Source organism: Canis lupus, chromosome 5 (assembly GCF_011100685.1).
Source record: "Canis lupus familiaris isolate Mischka breed German Shepherd chromosome 5, alternate assembly UU_Cfam_GSD_1.0, whole genome shotgun sequence".
Classification (NCBI taxonomy): domain Eukaryota; kingdom Metazoa; phylum Chordata; class Mammalia; order Carnivora; family Canidae; genus Canis; species Canis lupus.
Window position 1 is genome coordinate 8,711,311 of NC_049226.1, and position 19,201 is coordinate 8,730,511.

At 44.7% G+C, this 19,201-nt stretch overlaps 2 protein-coding genes and 1 long non-coding RNA gene across 5 annotated transcripts; 1 reads left to right on the forward strand and 2 right to left on the reverse strand.

The window, feature by feature from the left end:
• Positions 1-175: 175 nt before the first annotated feature.
• PATE1 (prostate and testis expressed 1) lies at positions 176-17,276 on the reverse strand. The gene is made up of 7 exons (XM_038535728.1): positions 17,105-17,276; positions 16,268-16,303; positions 15,556-15,591; positions 15,165-15,281; positions 5,193-5,243; positions 4,423-4,620; positions 176-1,848 (listed from the first exon to the last, which is right to left on the reverse strand). The coding sequence occupies exons 1-6, from the start codon at positions 17,199-17,201 to the stop codon at positions 4,427-4,429; spliced, it is 531 nt and encodes a 176-aa protein (XP_038391656.1). The 5' UTR covers positions 17,202-17,276; the 3' UTR covers positions 176-1,848; positions 4,423-4,426.
• Positions 6,895-8,978, forward strand: LOC119876285 (prostate and testis expressed protein 2-like). Of its 2 annotated transcripts, none has more exons than XM_038535730.1 (4): positions 6,895-7,029; positions 7,162-7,185; positions 7,552-7,695; positions 8,010-8,978. In XM_038535730.1, the coding sequence occupies exons 1-4, from the start codon at positions 6,966-6,968 to the stop codon at positions 8,210-8,212; spliced, it is 435 nt and encodes a 144-aa protein (XP_038391658.1). In that variant the 5' UTR covers positions 6,895-6,965; the 3' UTR covers positions 8,213-8,978. The 2 variants fall into 2 exon arrangements, with proteins under 2 accessions (XP_038391658.1, XP_038391657.1); XM_038535729.1 differs by having other exon boundaries at positions 6,908-7,029; positions 7,162-7,190.
• On the reverse strand, positions 14,319-15,155 carry LOC119876286. Of its 2 annotated transcripts, none has more exons than XR_005359092.1 (3): positions 14,907-15,155; positions 14,542-14,737; positions 14,319-14,451 (listed from the first exon to the last, which is right to left on the reverse strand). It is a non-coding gene; the product is annotated as an uncharacterized LOC119876286 (long non-coding RNA). The 2 variants fall into 2 exon arrangements; XR_005359091.1 differs by having other exon boundaries at positions 14,542-14,721; positions 14,907-15,154.
• Positions 17,277-19,201: the final 1,925 nt, after the last annotated feature.

The following is a 19,201-nucleotide window of genomic DNA, read 5'->3' on the forward strand; positions in this document are numbered from 1 at the left end:
ACCACAAAAGGAAGTGAGGAGTGATACCAGTGACCACACATGACAAAGAATACACACTTTACAGAATTAATCCAGGAAAGTCACCAACCAACATAACAAGAGTAAGAAAAGGAACAACAACAAGCACAAATAAAACACCACCACCAAATATCACTGGCGGTATTTATTTCCCAAGTTGCCACTTTATGTTTTTTAAAATGTTCAGTTTTCAACAAAAGAAAATATGAGACATACAAAGGAATAGCATGACTTATACACAGGGGAAAGCTTATGTTGGACTGACTCCACAAAAAGCTTTAAGTCAGCTATGACAAATATCTTCAAAAAAGATAAAGGAAACCATGTCTAAAAAAAAAAAAATAAGGGAAAGTAGCTTACAGTATCTCTCCAAACACAGACTATAAATAAACAGAAATCATGTGAAACAATCAAATATAAATTCTACAATGAAAAACTACAATAACTGATACTTGTTGAACCCACTTGAAGGATTGAACAAAAGATTTGAGCTAATTGAGGAAAGAATGAGTGAACTTAAAACAGGTCAAGATCCCCTAGTCTGAGAACTAGGAAGAAAAGAATGGAGAAAAATGAATAAAACCTCAGAGACCTGTGAGACACCATCAAGTGCACCAACACAATGGGAGCCTCAGAAGAAGAGAAGTGGAAAAAAGAGCAGAAAGAATATTTGAAGGAATCAAGAGCCACAAATATGCAAATTTGATGAAAAATTTTAATCTACATATCCAAGAAGATAAATGAATTCCAGGTAAGATAAACTCAAATAGAACCACCCATGCACAAAGTAAAACTGTTGAAAACCAAAGACCAAAACATATTGGAAACAGTAAGAGAAGCTCTGAAACTCCTAAAAACTCTTGTTTTTCATGCTTCATGGCATCCACCTTGGGCAGCACACCTTGTTTGATTGCCTGTCTCAAGATTTTTAGCCAAAATCCTGAGAACTTCACTGGTACCACTGGGTTTCAAGCAGGAAATAAGAAATTTTAGTAAAAAATTCAATAGGTATGTATAAAGAGTCTAATTATATAGATTTGTGCAAGAAATAAGGAAACTATCAGGCTAGTTCAGGAATTGAGGAAGCATTTGGATTGTCAGCATCCCTAATTCACAGGAACTGGGGAAGAAGGATGTTGCTGGACATGCAAAGAGAGTATTCATTCAGCAGAGACTTTTTGTTGGGGCAGAGTTAGCCTGAGGCCGTGTTTTCAAGCAGGAACCTGGAGACTAAGGACTGTGACCTCACACTACTGAGATCCTATTCCATCCCACTGAGCTGCAGAAGCTTCCCACTGGCCACGCTCAAACAAAGCCCAGGGGCTTTGGGGCCATATATCATACGGGTCAGACAGCAGGTAGAAAAGGGGGAGAATTGATCTGGAAGAGGTAAATGGCAGAAAATTAGCACCCCCACCCCTTTTATCTCTCAGCATTCATTCCCTTTCACCTGGGTGGAAGCTTTACATTTGCAGCACAGGGGGTACAAAAATTCCTATTGTAACCTCATCCTTGGGAGGTGATAGCAATTCAACCATACTACTACCACCACCCGTGACATAGCCACTGCCAGGGCTCTTTCTAGTGGGGTCCAAGGGAGATCATTGAAATGATGAAGCAATATGAAGTAGTTGCCACAACCCCCACTTGTGTAACGGAGAAGGTCGGTCATCACAGCTGCATTCCCACACTTGTATTTCCTGTTCTCTCACTTCTGTTGGCATCTCAGCTGCACAGGCTTCCTGACCTGGTGTCATACTCCAGCTCACATTCTTGCAAGATCTGAATCCTTGGTGGTTTTGTCTTTATTGTCCTTCCTACTCAACGAGACTATTGAGCAAGGGAATAATTAAAGATCTTCAAATTTTGTTTTTCAAAGAAACCTATCTAGACATTTAACTTGAGCTTCCTGAAAAGGTCTCTGTGTGTTCTCTGGATGTTTTCCCAGACTGTGACCACCCAGAATTAGAGAGTAGGGACCAGTCTCGCCCAGCCTCAACATCACAGCTCAGTGAACATCTGTGCTTTTTACCCACTAAGGAAAATCAGACACTCTGGCCTGAACCTGAGCCTCCACCTTCAAAGTCTATTCTGGAAGAAACAATTCTTATGCCCGCTTCAACACACAAGCCAAATCTCAGCCTTTGTGGCAGTTAACCTTTATCAGGACACTCCTGTATCTACCCTCCCGTCAGACTTTCCCTCATCCCGTGCCAGAAGTGTACCGGCAGGTCCTAGTTGGCTGTTAGCTATGGACAGATGACCTTCTTGAGACTGGCTCATGCTGGTTGAACTTTCTGGCATCTATCCTGGCTAAGAGGCCTGGGCTCCTAGGGAAAGCTAAAAATACAAAGTGTTTCATGTTCTTAGTTCTTATCTCAGCCCTGTCATACAGCTTTCTATTCTGGTAGCCCTGGCCAGCATCCACCTGGTTGACTCCTAGCCTGGGAAAACAGAGAAAATGGATCTCTTATTGTCATGTTTGGGGTGTCAGCCCCCATTCTGCCCAATGCACGTTCAGAGTGAATTCAAATGAAGTTAAAGTGGAAGTTCTCAGTCTCCTGAGCCTCACAGGTGGGTATTTATGTGAAGATGAGAACAGGGCGAAGTTAAAGCTAGGGGGCAGTATAACTTCCAGTCCCTCGCTTCTACCCTGATTTGTGCAAGTCCCAGCCGCCTATAGAGGGAAGCACATCTACAGTGCCTGCAGTTCTGGAAATTGGTCAAGAACGGCTGTTTGGGGGTGGCTTCCAGGAGCCTTCCATCCTGCACACATCACTCTGAAATTTTGGGGGCAATGACCGGAGCAAGGGCTGGAAGGCAGTGGGCTAGGGTCATGGAACAGGGCTGCAGGGGATGGCCTCACCACAGAGCCCTCTCTGCCTTCGAGACTGACATCCTGATGACTCCACCTAGGAAAAGCCTTAGGAAAGGGGGTCACACAGAAAGCTTTAGGAGGAGTCCTGGTGAAGAAGTCCATTGTTACTCCTGACCTCCCCACAATAGATCCCCGTCAACTATGTTAGGTGAGTTAAGATCCTAAGCAGGGCATGTAGTAGGAGGTGAACCAAGGAGAAGGCGTGACCCAGAGCCCATGAATGACCCCAAATTCCTTTTCCTTGCTTCTGTCACTGGTCTAACATGATCCCTGACCAGACAGCCAAGAGAACACAGCTCAGGAGCTCCCTCTGCCTCTGTGTTGTGGTGAAGCTTCAGTTCAGTCCTGTTTCTTAGGCATAAAATAAAGACATGGGGCTCTGTTGCTTCAAAACCCAACTCACTTACCCATTTGGGAAAATGGTACCTTCTAGGCTGCCCAAAGCTAGAAACTCCGGAGGACAGTTAGAGGAGGGAAGGGGAGGCCAGTTCAGGAGGTTGATTTGGGTTGAGCATGGGAGAGAGGGGCAAGGATTTCTGGGGTGAGACCCTGGCATGCAGGGCAGCATTCTGGGGTGGGTCCAGCCACTAGAGGGAGCATGGTCCGAGGCAGGCCTAGGTGGCCTTGAGGCAAGGGGAGCTAATCAGCCAGACCCCATGTCCCCTGCAGCCTTGGCAGTGAGGCAGGTGTGCTGGCGCATGCAGAAGAAATGTGACTGGACATCCTTCACACACTTCCTTTATCCTGCATGAAGTCCTGTAACAAAGCGAGTCTCCCTCCTCTCACTGACTCACCTGGGACCAGATGATCCCACCCTCAGGTGTGCGCCCTGCTGAGCAGGGCCAAGGGAAGTGCTTCTCTGAGGTTGGCAGAAATGGTTGAAGGGGATATTGCCGAATGCAGGGAACTTTCTTTGGGTTGGTTGGGGGGAAAGGGTCCGTTTTAATTTTCTTTGTCCCTACATCCCCTGCCCTTTCACTGTCCTCCTGCTGGGGCAAGGTGAGCCCAACATTGGGCTGACTACAAAGGGGCCAAATGTGGCCTCAAGTCCATGGCCTTCTCCTCCATCTGTCCAGATAGGGCGTGGGTACAGGTGGGGCCTCTGGGCAGGGCAGGAGCAGGACAGCATGTCCTACAACCTCCCACCGAGGAAGGGGCAGCAGGGTGGAAAGGCTTTGAGTAGGAGCCAGGAGAGGAGGGGAGAAGGTGCACATTCTCAGCCCCAACAGGGGGAAGAGCTGGGACCCTGGTTCCAGGAGCTCAGATATGGAGGCCTTTCCCTCTCTGTCTGCTGGAGGGAGAGGTGGCCGCAGGGGTCCAAGCTGTGTCTGGGGCTCACACCAAGACCCTCAGGTGAGAGGTGTTGCAAGGCTAAGCTGCTGGCTGGGTCTGGCTGAGTCTGGAAGCTGCAGGGGACCAGCTGCTGCAACTCCTGCCATTTCTGGGGCCCACATCCTAGGAGGGGAAGCCAGGGACGGCGACAAAGGCAGCATCTCCACAATAACAAACCACAACCTCACACATACCATGTCAGCTATGACAGCTCTTATGAACATGAACCTGTAGTATCTGTACAGAAGCATTCTTATATGGAAGAATGCCAGAATGTTCACTTTTCCTCACACTTGGAAGCACAAAGGGAGTTTTATGTACTTCTTGGTAGTTTGGTGTATTTCCACAATTTCTGTTGCTTCTAATCCGAGTATAATGTTGTTCAAAGTTGCCTGGAAGAGCACAGGAGAAAGACATGTTGCACAAATTTGGGATTCACTGCAGATTTTAATCCCTGGGGGCCCAGATCATGGTGGAGGAGCATCTTGCCAGCCAGAACATGGGGTGTTGTGCTTCAAGCATTATTGGATTCTCCTGGCTCAGACCCTCCGGACTTCATCCATGGATTTGTGTCCGTGTCTCACTTGGTCCAAATGCAAGACTCACAGATGTAGTCCCTGTGGCAATTACTTACCAGACAGAGGCTCATAAGTCTTAGATCCAGGATGCCTGGGTGGCTCAGCGGTTGAGCATCTTCCTTTGGGTCAGGGTGGGATCCTGGAGTCCTGGGATCCAGTCCCAGGGAGCCTGCTTCTCCCTCTGCCTATATCTCTGCCTCTCTCTGTGTCTCTCTCATGAATAAATAAATAAATAAAATCTTAAAAAAAAAATAAGTCTTAGATCCTAGCTTGGCTTGCAGGACACCCTACTTTCAGTGGGAGTTAGTTTGTGAATGTTGTCTCTACCAGGTAGAGAATCTATTTCTTTTTTCTTTTTTTTTAAATGGAGACACCCGTTTTCTTACCTGTTCCTCCTCCTTCTCTCCTCACTGTCATCTCCAGCTCTGGAAATCCTCCTCCAGATTGGAAAGAGAAAGAAACAGCCCAATGAATCAAACAGATATGCTTGTTCCCTAGGGAAAAATACTTCCTAAGTGCCTTTGGGCTTCAACTGGAAGATGAGGTCAATTATTTCTGACCTATGTGGTTGCTTCAGAAAATCCAGAGAAATAAAGTGCATAACATGCCCAAAGAATGTTTGACACCAAGTAGGGTCTTACCACCCATTACCCATCCTTGAATTTCTCTCGTCCTAACAACCATATCTGCTATACCTCTGACAGTCCTTGTTTCCATCTGTGAGGTCCCAGAGGCACAGAGAAGTGAGTAACTTGTCAAAGGTCTCATGGCAGGTAGGTACACATTTGGGCTTGTATCCCAGATATGCAGGAGAAGATTATTTAGGAATCACACTTGGAGTAGCCTGTGACTGGCTCTGGGAATGAGCCCACTCAGAGAAATGGGCCCCACACTCACTCTTTCCCCAGGACAAGGGAATCTGCCATTATTGATGCCTGTCTTCTCTGTGGTGACCACCAACTGCAAGGTAGACAAGGAATGTCATCCTGAGAACTTGGAATTAGGGGCTCTCCATATGGGGGCACCGTTCCCTCGTGCCTCCCAGGTTAACCATACCAGCAATGCATTCATGAATGCATCATGCATTCAAAGATGCAGCAAGGCATCTTTCTAGGTGCTGAGGGGGAAGAAGTGAACACAACACAGGAAAATCTTGCATTCATGGCACTTTCGTCCTTGAGAGGTGAAAGAGACAAGATACATAAATAAGGAAAAAGCCTTAGAATGTCCAACTGGGTTTAGCACGTGGGAGATAACAGGAAAGGGGTGGGGCAAGCATGGAACGGGAAATTTGTACCTATATACAAATATTTCTCATTTACATATGTGTCCATTCCCAAGGCTCACTGATGACACTTAGTGACACTTGGTATATGACACAGGGAGGCACAACTGTGTGGCACCATCTGGAGGGAGAGGGAAAGGCAGAGAACCAATGGGAAAACTCTTTTCCATGCTGTCCTGCTCCTTTTCCCCCTGACACTCCATTTCTAGTGACTAATCCCCATCACCCCCAGTGTAAGTCTCTCCCACTGTAATCATCTGGTCTTTGTCTCCCTTGGACAAATGAATGAATACAATTTAAGGGAAAGAGATCATCTTTACCTTCTCGTCCCTCCCCTTCTTGAGCTGTCCCATCCATCTTGCAGAGGGGTGGGACACTGGGCAGTCAGACCACATCTGGAGTATCAGACTCTGGTCCTAATGAGCCACCTTGCCCCTGGAGGTCACACTGAGGCAAGTGTCCAGGATGATTATGGTGCCTGAAAGGGACTGAGCAACTCCCTCACAGATGCTCAATGACCCCAGCTTTGTCAGGTGTGAAAGGCTGTCCTGTGGGTGTGGGGTTATACACGCTGCATGTAGGCCAACAACCAAAACTACAAGTGAAGTGATGAGATATTAGGGAGAGAGATTCTATACCAACATTAATTAGTACCTTATTCTGGATCTAATAAAATGAGACAGGGTGTCTGGATGGAGTGAGTCCCAAGTATCTGGAGGAATGCAAACACAGACAGGATGTACCCTCTCCTCTGAACATTGTAGAGAGGATTCAGGTGGCTTGATCTGAAATTGTGATTCTGTGATCTAATGGGAGGCCTGAGGGCAGGTGATGGGAATAAATAAAGCTGGAACCTCCCACGGGACTCTCAGGAATGGTCCTCAGACTGTTGCAGTTGCTTCTGCTGGGCATATTAACATTGGTCTTCATGAAAGAAGGTAAAGCCTGGAGAGGGAGGCAGTGATGGGTAATGAGGAGGTATATGGGGAGGAGGGTGAGGTGGTTTCTGAACATGACTTTTTGGGAGGCTGAAAATGGCTTAAAGAGGATTTTTCTTTTTCTTTTCACAGAGGAGATCCCTTCACAATCAAAATGTATGGTGAAGTTGGTTTTCAGTTTTTGGATAAATAATGCCACAATGAAAGGGGACGTTCCTGATTATTTTCAAACATTGTTTCTCTACCCTCCCTGACTATATTCCACTGTCCTCACTCACTGCTCTTGTGTCTTTGTTCTTCCCTGAGCATTGAGTGAAGGGGAGGGGGAGCTGGAATCCTTGGCATCATAGCTGTTATCTACTCAAGGGAGTAAGGACCCCTGGAAGAAGTTGGGAAGGGTGTCAGCTTCCTTCTTGTGAGGTCTGCACCTCACCAGTGTAAATGTTGACAGGTGGGGCAGGCTTCTGAAGCAGAATTACCTTCCCTAGAGTTCTGCTTTAAATCTTTCCTCTGTTTTTCTAGGGATTCGATTTTGCCATGAATGTAACTCCTTTGATGGATTCCAGTGCCGTGTTCCCATGAAACACTGCTGGAAGTTTAATATATTCTCAAAAAACAACAGGAGTTGTACCACAGAGCACTATTACTATTATCATCGAGTTACAGGTAAGTGGAGATTAGAGAGAGACACAAGACATTAACAGTGGTGCCCACCTTCCCTGGAATCAAGATGTGGAGGGAAACTGGGACCGTGAGAGAGGCTGAGGAAAGTGGAATTCTCCATACATCCACCTGAGGTGGAGTCTGTGTCCCTAGAGGTCTTTGCCTGGTCCTGTCTAGAGAGACCTCAATGAGATACAAGCACAACTTCAGGATTCATTCCCGTCCACGGAAAACCAATGAGATTCTGGAGAGACGTCATTGCTGAGAAGATGATGATTAAGCAAGGTGATCACACTTGCTTTTTTCTCTCTCTTTAGGGAGATACTTTTATCATTATACACGACTGTCTTGTAAAGTTTGTGAAGAGGGAATGGTCCAAGTATTCCATGACTTACTGAAAGAGACGCATTGCTGCACTGATAAACCCTTGTGTAATACCGGACATGATATTGCGGAAAAGTCAGTGCTGTATGGAGAAGATAAATATACCTCTATTCATGATGATATCCCAGAAAATTAAGCTAATTATTAATCAACTTAAGCTTTCTCCCAGTAATCCTTGCCCCTCCCCTACACCAGGGCAATCTCATCGTACATTATCTCAAAACCTAGACCTTCCTCTCCTCTCTATCCTAGTAGATATAACCATGGAAGCTCTGTATTTCCTGTCTCAGTGTTTTCATTAAGAGGAAAATGGGAACACTCATCTCTGCCTTCTGCTAGGATACTTGATACTGCTTGGCAATCTGTAACTGTCCTTAGATTCTGATGCTAAACCTAGAGTACAACTTCTGGCAAAGGGAAAAAAATATTTTCTAGTAGAGCTCCTGAGTGGGGAATCAAGAGAAAGCAGACTGGACAGAAATAGGGACAAGGACTCATAAGAGGTTTTAGGAGAAATATTTGGGAGGAGGATAGAAGAGGTAATTGGTGGAAGGCAGAAAGGGCTCGTATTAAGCAAGGGTTTGAGGAAGTAAATGTGAAGTTGGAAAACTCTAACTCCTGAAAAAAGAAAAGTCAATGAACTAGACAAGAGGGTCTTTGTGCCTGCCATCATTTTGGGAGAAACTGTACCAACCACAGCTACTCCTGATCACATAGCCCTGAGCTACTGTGTCTCTCATGATCTTATTTTGCTTTCATGGCAAAAGCCAAGTACATCAGGATAAGCACTGGCCTCGTTGTTGGCCAACAAGTCTGTCTTCTGGCATATGAGGAATACTCTACCGTCCAGTTCTGAAAAATATTAAATATTACCTTGCGTTCAATAAACTCATTGATAAAAAGTTGAATGTTTTTCATCCATTGGTACAACCCTATAATGGATTATGTCAAGGAGAGATAAGAATTTCAAACTCCACTGTAGCATTCTAACAAAAATAGTAAGCTATGAAATGACAAAAATGAATCCTTAAGTTGCTGTTCACTCACTTTAGGTTAAACTTTTCTTTTACCGTGTTTGCCTTCTTATGTGTTAGAATCTACAGAAATTATTATACTTAGTTTTTAGCTGTATAATTATATATACATATTTAATATTACCCCAGGTTTAATAGTATCCCTCCTGATCCAGGCTTATAATAGATTATTGCTTTCTATCACATTGTATTTGCATAGATATAATAAAATACAAATGAATTTTGAAATATTTGCAATATATGTTTGCTCGGCTTTGCCCCAAATTGTGTCATGCTAGCAAAGGCATTACACTTTAGCATCTTGAGAAGTAGAAAATATGAAAATATGGTAGATATTAATTAGTTTATATGGATAGAATGGAGATGTTGGCAGTAGGTTCCAACAATGAAGTGATTCATGGGGGAATTACTGTGATGTATGGTTAGTACCTAGAATGGTCCCAAACAAATCAAAATTGGAAACTTCAGATTAGGGAAGATAAATAATATAGATGGTGAAGAAGGTAACCAGTAGCAGGAAGAGTAGCAAATAGACACTGAGTGATACAAACACATTTTTATAGCTAAATTTGAAGTGAAACTTCATAAACCATTGTGGCAAAGTCCCCAGAGCTTCATCATACCCAGACTGGCCATCCAGGTCAAATCTTTCGGAATCTGTATTATTATGTCCCCCATCATTTCCATGAGATTCTAACTCCCATATTGCCGCCATTTACAATAACAACACCTCTTAGTTTTCTTGCCCAAGTGGACTACATCTCTGTTATTCACATTTTCAGGGGGGAAAGAAGTAGAGGAAACAATGAGGGAAGACAGACCCTGAACATGAGCCCTAGTTCTAGATTCAGGTCCAGAACACTCTTTCAGGCCAAAGATTCCTTACTTGGTAGTAGACCTAAACTGGAAAAACTGATCAAAGGAAGACAAACCAATTGTATGGACCTAGAAATCTGGAGGATTATTAATATTAGGAAAACAGGGTTTCTTTCTATAAATGTGTGTAAGATCACAGAAACCTAATAGAAATATGTTCATTATTGACAACTTCTCAGAAAACCACACATCAAAACTTCTACTCATGAATTTTATACAAGTCATGGTTGGTCTGAAATATCAGGAGGCTGGTTCCAGAATCTCATCTAGAGATATTATATGCTTTATATAGAGATATTATTTGATCTCATGTTGTTTTTATGGGTGGAGCTCTAAAACAACTACTGAATATTTCAAAATACACCCATAAGTATTCAACACCTATGTATGGATTGCTTGATTTATGCTGAGAGGTGCTGCTAACGGTGACAAAGAACAACGGAAGACACAAACATTATTTGTACTTTTTCAGCACTTTGGGTGCATATTTGTTTATAGTTCTATCACAGATTGATGAGGGCAAGAAAACCTGTCCCACTGGCTCTCAGGCAGAGGAAAGAGCCTCAGGAAGCACATTGTAAGCCACAAATGGGAAAAGGCTATGAGTCTGGAGGCTAAAGGTGCCTGCCTTAAACTTCTTGGGTTGATTTTATTTTATTATTTTTTAAAGATTTTATTTATTTATTCATGAGAGACACAGAGAGAGGCAGAGACACAGGCACTGGGAGAAGCAGGCTCCCTCTGCGGAGCCCGATGCGGGACTCGATCCCAGTACCCCGAGATTACGACCTGACCCAAAGGCAGATGCTCAACCACGAGCCACCCAGGTGCTCCCTTGGGTTGATTTTAAATCTTTGCTTAGGACCATCAAGGTAGGACTGTGGTCTTTAGATTGGGACAAGTTAGAGACAGCAACATGGTTTAGGAACCTCCACAAGTCCTCTTTTCAATGAGGCAGAAGAACTAGGATCCTGCAAAAGCAGGGTCTGCTAGGGCTGGCTAAGCCCTCAAAGATCTCAGAAACGTGGAAATATGCCACTAAAATTCCTTCCACAAACATAGAGTGCCATTCTAAGGAAGAAAGGAACAGTCTGTAAAAATGAAATTGAGCAGGAATAATGACTAACGTTGTAAGAGAATGTTCGAATCCTGGTGGGAGAGGACATGACAGGTAGCAAGTCTTGGAAATCACTATAGAGGCTGAAATAGAGAGATGAAAAATCTTAACTATTTCCCTGTCAATGCCTTCAAGAGATGAAGCTAGGAAAGCTCCCCTAGCCCACCTCCAGCCACACAACATAAAATCTCCTGGAAAAATACAGTTAATTTAAACATGTATGACATAAAAGATCTGCTAATAAACCCCATAACATAATGTTATGAGATGAGTGCTGGACACCATACTTACAGAAACAAAGGATACCAGAAAAATGTGGATTCAAAACGAATAAAAACTCAATCTGATGTTTCAAAGTAAACTAACAGAAATGAGGGAAACAACAGAAACTATGAAAAAGCAGCATAGAAAAAAACTTTTTAAAGATTTATTTATTTATGAGAGAGAGAGAGAGAGAATCTCCAATAGACTCCTTGCTTGAGATCATGACCTGAGCTGAAATCAAGAGTCCAACACTTTACTGACTGAGCCAATCAGGCGTCCCAGGAAAAACAAAACAAAACAAAACACTTTTTAAATGTTCAGCTTCCAGGATGCCTGGGTGGCTCAGCGGTTGAGCATCTGCCTTTGGCTCAGGGCGTGATCCCAAAGTCCTGGGATGGAGTCCCACATCGGGCTCCCTGCATGGAGCCTGCTTCTCCCTCTGCCTGCAGTTTCTGCCTCTCTCTCTGTGTCTCTCATGAATAAATAAATAAAATCTTTAAAATAAAATAAATGTTCAGCTTCCTTCCTTCTAAGAATTCAGTCTAAAAGCCATTTAGGCTGAGCAAGGTAGGTCTCCATGAAGGGGTTTACTGGGTATAGATAGACTCAAAAGAGGATACTGGCAGCCCAGGTGGGCGAGGACAACATCCATGTACTTTGGTGCAGATTGTCAGAGTCTGCTATGGTGAAGAGGGTGTCCCTGAAGAGTGATAGGGTGGTAGATGTGGGGAAACATAGGTAGTTGGTGAATGAGTACGGGTGTCACTCGGTCCAGCTTTGGTCATTAGAGTCCAAGCTGTGTGAGGAGAGCAACTTATGTAATGGACGGCAGTGGCAGACTGGTAAAGAGCATTTAGATTTAAGTGGGGTGCATAGTGACTCCAAAAAAAGGATTTGGTACCTGAAAGTTGCAAGGAGGGCATCTGCATGTGGAGATAACACTGGTGGTAACCTGTGGTGGAATGCTGGAGCCCAAGGGGGTCAGGTGGTAACAACGGGAGTTCAGTATTGTAGAAAGGGGAATAACAACATAAGAAATGTATTGAGGATACTAGGAGCCCAGTGTCTCAGTATTATAGAAAGGATTTATAAATATGGAAAAAGAAAAAAACTAGAATAAATTCTAGGTGGAAGTGTGCATGTGGGGGGGTATGTATGCACGCATGCACACACTTACATGTGTACATACACACGTGTGTTCTTCAGTGTTGGCCATAGAGAAGACCTAAGAGTAGTGACACTCCAGTAACAATGTGCATACCTGGTATGCAGATTTTTTTTTTAAGATTTTATTTATTTATTCATGAGAGACACAGAGAGAGAGGCAGAGGCACAAGCAGAGGGAGAAGCAAGCTCCGTGCAGGGAGCCTGATGTGGGTGGGACTCCATCCAGGGTCTCCAGGATCACGCCCTGGTCTGAAGGCGGTGCTAAACTGCTGAGCCACCCGGGCTGCCCCAGATTTTGGTTTCTAAATAACTTTCCCACTGAGAAGAAGCAGGGCTTCCTAGAGCGAAAATGCAAAATGAGCCTGGAACATTTGACTGTGGCAGATATAAGGAAATGTTCAAAGAATGACAAAGGATATTGAAAGGACACAGGTTCAAGCTTATGCACAATAGTAACAAATTATAATCAGTCAAACAAAATAGGAAAATGTGTTTATATTTAACTAATGAAATAAATAGGCCTCATCCTACCAGTTTGTTAGGTGAGCATGCTCATTCCCACTCCTACTTATCCCAGGATGCTAGAACTATACAGAGTGGAAAGCCTGAGCATGTGTGAGGTAGGGACAGCTCTGTACAGAGGTTACTGGTGAGATGTCCAGTGGGCAGACTCACATGACTTGCTCAGATCCCACCAATTTCAGCTTTTTCCATGCCATGCTAGACATGCAGGGATATCTGTGTGGCTGCCTCTGGCCCCATCTCCTTGGAAGTATCCTGCAGCTCTTCTGCATCTAGCGGTCCATGCCTTCCTGTGAGGTTGCCAGGGAAGCAGGGTGCAAGTTACTATCTCGAGACCCCATAGATTCCCTCTCCTTTTCTTCTCTGACTCCCAACCCCCAAAAGAGAGTCTCATTCCTGAAAGGCAGAAAAGCTTTCTCTCTTCAGAATTTCTAATGCAAATTCCTTTCTATGTTCTACCCTTCTCCTCACTCTGGGAATAGCATTCATGAACAGAATTCAAGAAGACCCCAGTAGCTAGGGTGTTTTTTGACTTTGCTACTTCCCTCCCTGAGGCCAAAGTTTTGTGCTATGATGGGAGTGTGATAAGAAGGATAATACTGAGAGAGAGAAACATTTAAAAAGAAGGAAAAGAGGGAGGGAGGGAGGGATGGAGGGAGAGAGGGAGGGAAAGAAACAAGAAACAAAGAAACAAAGACAGACAGAAAGAAAATATCCTGCCACAGAAAGAAGTGGAAAATCCAGGAAAAGAAGTGACCTATTCTTGTCTTCATCTTTTTTTTTTTTTTTTTTTTTTTTTTTTTTGAGAGAGGAAACACATGAGGGAGTGCAGGTCAGGGGAAGAGAGAGAGAGAGAATCTTAAGCAGACTCCATGCCGAGCACGGAGCCCGAGGCGGGCCTCAATCTCACAACCCTGAGATCCTGACCTGAGCCAGAATCAAGACTTGGACACCCAACCAACTGAACCACCCAAGAACCTCTTGTCTTCTTTATCTGAAGCAACTTAGCTATGCGGTGAAAACACTAGTTTTGTAATAATCTTCAGGAGACATTGGTCTTACTCTCAAAGAATTGGTTGCCCCCACCGCCACCTGCTCCCCACCACCAGGGACCAAGATGGAAAATTTAGAAAAGGAGATGGCTTTTTCTTACACACGCAGAAGGCAGAACCATGTGTTTGCGATTTTTAGGAAATCATTGGGAAGAGGCTGAGGCAACAGTGTCATCCGGAGATGAGAGCCCCCAAAAGACGAACAGTCTCTATAGAGATTCATTGCATAAGTCATAGCCTCTGCAGCATCTGAACTTCACCAAGTAGATACTCCATTTTATTTTGTCCACATTAGCACACTTTTCCAGGCAGCCCATGAATGTTAACCACAGAGTCCCATCTTCTGCAGAAGGAAGAAGGAAGGAGAAACAGGTTAGCAAAGAGCTTGTGCAAAGAAACTACTTTCCAGCCCATACCAGCAGACAAGAACAACCTCGTGCGTCGTTCAAGTCTGTTATTCCAGTGTGAAGAACTGCAAATGCTGCAAGGTGAGGGTTTCCCAGAAGAAGAGCAGTGGTGGAACGGTTGGAAAAACTTCTTGGGGGTGAGGAGGTGATGAGAGCAGCAATGGAGGGATTTCCAAAGCTGGCTGTCTCAGTAGAGAATCTTCACACTGGTTTAAATGAGGGCTATATATACCAAGGGTTCACTTGGCACGAATGGTAGGAAAATAGCGAGGGCCATTTACCCAGTGTCTATGGCTGGCACTGGCCCCTCTATCTCCACAGTTTAAAACCAGCCCCAGGGAAAGCCAGGCAGGGACAGACAAGGAGCTGCCTTCCCCACTCCAACAGGCACCTGTTCTCCACTGGCCATATTGTGCTCCCCTCTCTCCTCTCCATCCAGTCTCCCTGCTTTCCACAGGCTTCTCAAAATACTAGCTCCATAGCTCCAGATCCCCACCCCTTGGTGACCACGTCTATTTCTCATTATGACCTATGTCAGGGGTCAAGAGATCAGTCATCCCAGGGCTCCCTGGGGCAAAAGAAGGTCCCTGTTTTTTCCTGTAGCTCATATGTCCTAGGCAGCTTCCCCCACCCCCATCCCACAACTTACTCTTGAAAATCCTCCCGGTCATGCAAACCTCATTTTCTGTCGCGATGCAAAATCCTCTCCCTCTGGAACACTTCTCTCCTGGAAACTGGAGGTGGCACATCCTACACTGAATGATTTCTGTCATTGGGGCCAGGAAATCAGGAAGAGAAGTTAGATCTCACACTGCCAGGAGAAAACCTGTCCCCCCTTTCAGCTCTGAGGTTGGCTTGGCTTTACCAGAGACCCATTAAGTGTGGGCATCTGCCTCTATTAAGAGAGGCTAAGCCACGAGAGGGACTGGAGTTTATGGTCTCCGGAGTTCAGGTTGGCAAAATGGGAGGGGAAAGAAATGTGGAGGGACAGGGATAGAACTAAATCAAGAATGAGATAATCAGGTCTTCTTCATACTCACTGGGATAATATTCTTCATTGATGAATAGTTCATGGACTGCACTGGCAAAGAGAAACAAAACCAGTCTGCAATTTTGTCTGAAATTCAGCCCTGCAGAGCCCCCTGTGATGCTTGTAATGCATAGGGTCCAGCCTATGCTCTTCACTTGTTGCCACTCTAGGCTCCTTCTGTCCTTCCAAAGCCTCGGCATCTGTCTCCTGGCATCTGTGCACCCCCGCTTCCTTTCATTTCCCTTCGCCTCCGTGGGGCCTCTCTAATACCCTCCCCATCCCTAGAGGGTATAGTACAGACCAGGGGAGAAATAGAAATGCACCGTCCCCTCTTCATTCCCTTCTTTGTAATGACCTATGTGACTTTCTTATCTACCTGCTCCTGGAAACTGACAATGGGGAAAAGCATCTGAAATTCATGAAGTTGCCACCTTGTAGGTTTGGCCAACTAGGGCTGGTAAAGTCTATCTTCCACTCTCTCCTTTTCCTTTTGTTTGCCCTTTTTTACACTCACCCTCGGTCTTGTCAACTGCTGTTCATGTTATTTTGTCAAACTTCAAATCAGCTCCCAGCCCAGCCCATCCTACTGTAAGAGGTTGCTGAGTGGTGAAATTCAAGGTCCATCTCTGGGTTGCTTTCAATACCCAAAGCCCACTTTGCCCAGCTCATCTCCTCCCTCCTCCCATCTTCCCGCTCCCACACCATGATCTAGTTCTACTCACTCAAGCGTTTGCTGTTTTCCAGGGACCCAGACAGTACTGTTGAGGAAAAAGATACATGTTCTGCAGACCTCATTTCACAAACCTCGCCTCACAGCTTCTATGAAAATCTTCTCATTCCCTTTTAATGCACCTATTTCCTCCTATAAGAGGGAGACTTGAGCTTCTGGTGAAGGTGCCAGGGATGTGATGCATGAAGTGGGTGAAAGGCAAGGTATTATAATGATCATGTGGCTCGCATAAGGGGACCTCTGTCATGGAAGTTCTGACCCATTCCCATATCCTGGATACACCTCATCAACTGTCAACCCTAGGGACTCACTTCTAATGCAGCCAAGCAGGATGGGGAGTCCCAAAAGCAGGAGCTTGTCCATTTTGAAAAGAGAAAGGAGCAGGTTAGGGCGGGAAGCTGCCAGATGCCTATTTATACCTCTGCCAGGCTGGGCTTCCCCAGGAAGAGCTAGGGGTGGGTACGCTGCAGAAGTGCTTGAAAAGTATACTCTGCTCCTAGGGAAACCAGTGACTCTGTAGTTTCTCTTTTCTAGAGAACTGGTGAGAAGAGGCACTAGCTAGGTAAACCCTGGTCCTGATTTATTCAGGATGGTTGATACCATGTTCTATGGCTTTTTTTTTTTTTCATGACACCACACTGTGGGAGAGTACAAGGATAAGTCCGAAAACTAGGTGGGTAGGATTCAAAGTCATCTATGCCAAGGTGCTCATTAAAGCTGAGAGAGTATATGAGCACGAATAATTGCAATGCAGGAAGGACACCGAGCATAGACCCTTAAAAAGGCATACCTACAGGGAGTAAAGGAGAGAGGCGGAGGTTAGACTCACTGACAGGACTCTCAGGAGGGACCAGTGTGACATTGTCAATCATCCTGGAACAAGGCAAACCCTGGATGTGAGAGCTGAGGAGGAAGCTGCTTCCCATTCCTAGAGTTTCCCAGAGGTTGAGGCAGATTTTGTTAGGAGGTCTGAGATTACTCCTGGAGCAAGGTAAGCTGTCCTTCCCACCTGGTGTCAGGCTGGGTATCAGGGCAGGGGGTGACCTCAACTCAGAAGAACTAGATATTCAGTCAGAGAGGTGGCTGGAGGTACAAGTCCCACAGAGGGGGTTGAGCTGGTGGATCTTAAGAACAGCCACACCTAGTATCTCCTTCTAGGTTTCTTTCTGGTAGTTTCCTTTGGTTATTCCTATACCTTTAATGGGTAGGAATGGAAGTTGCAACCTCGTCTCTGCTGTTACTGCAAGGACCTGAGGGAAAGGTCTGCACCCCGTGCTTAGGGCGAAGCCATGTGGGGAGAGAAACAGCAACTGGAAGGAAGCAGATTGCAATGGGGCATAATTTAGGGCTTCAGCAGCAAAGTGGGGTCTTGGTCTAAGCCAGATGTTGGCTGAATACGTAAGGGGTGAGAGTGATGTGTGGGGGAGATTTTCTCCATGATATATTTATTGGAGGTGATTATTTCACAGCAAAAGAGAAAACTGGTATCTCCATACAGGGAAGAAGGAGGAAGAGAAGTATAACCAGTTAACAGCTTACCCAGGGCACTCAGGAGCCTGGTGAAGTTTTGAAATAATACCATTAAGTACTTATGTGTTACACACACACACACACACACACACACGTCACTGATTTTTGTTTTCTGCATATTTACGAACAGATCTTTCCCTTTCCCTCCTCTCATTGCCATGGAATTTAGCATCCTCTCTTCCATCTTTACATCCCTTTCTCTGACTTTTTGAGATCTCCCTTCTTTATCTCCTAGAAATTCCTTATTTCATCACTTGGCTAATGGCAGCCCACAAGAAGGGAGGAGATGCCCTCTACCTCCGCCTCATCAGAAACTGTCTCTCCCCCTGATGACACTTCTGTGCTATGATTATATCACTTCTCCTCAAGCAGAATTTTCCTCTCCCAGCCTTGGGGATCCACCTGGATTCCTAGCTTATAGTTGAGGCCTATTTTATTGACTGACTTTTATCTCAAAGTTTCCTCAAATTCATGCTTCCAGCCTTAGCATTCTATAATACCTGATTTTCCTCCTTGGCCCCCACTTTCCTTTTCCCAGTACCTCTTAACTCTCTAAGAGAGAGTTAACTCTCTTAACTGCCCTCCTTTGGCACCACACATAATTCATTTTATATCATATATTTCAGATCTATGACTTGACAGTATTCAGGAATGAATCTCTTTTGCCTATTGCTCTGAAGTTCATGTAAGTCTGTCACAATCCCTTTGCTCATGATGCTCTCTCTTCTCACCACTGCAGAGTTCTGGGAGAACACTTGTTAGCCCAACTCTTCATCTCTGAGAGTGACTAGGTAGGTGCCCAGTTGTGTCTTTATGTGTATGGTTGGAAGATGTTTGGATAATGTGTTAGCATTTTCAGTTTGCATCTCCAGTGTTGTCACATAAAACAGTAAAAACAAAATGATGTTTTTTGAATGGAAATTCACTTTCCAATTCCAAGTTATCATTATTTTTATTTATTTATTTAATATTTATTTAGAGAAAAAAAAGATTTAGAGAGAGAGAGAGAGACGCACACGCACAAATGCATGCATGAGCAGGCAGAGGGGCAGAGGGAGAGGGAGAAGAAAGAGAATCCTCAAGCAGACTCCCAGCTGAGCATGGAGACTGATGCAGGGCTTGATCCGAGGACCCTGAGATCATGAGCTGGGCCAAAATCAAGAATAGGATGCTTAACCAACTGAGCCACACAGGTGCCCCAAGTTATCATTATTTTTAAAATAAATAGATCTACTCTGCACAGGAAATACAGCAAAATAGCCAGAAAATCATTGGTAATTAAGAGATTTTCACATAATGACCTTTTTAAATAGGCCCATGGGGCTGGAGGTGAATATTACCAGGATCTGAGGAATGAGACCTCAGCTTAGGCAGATCCCACATATGAAGAGGCTTC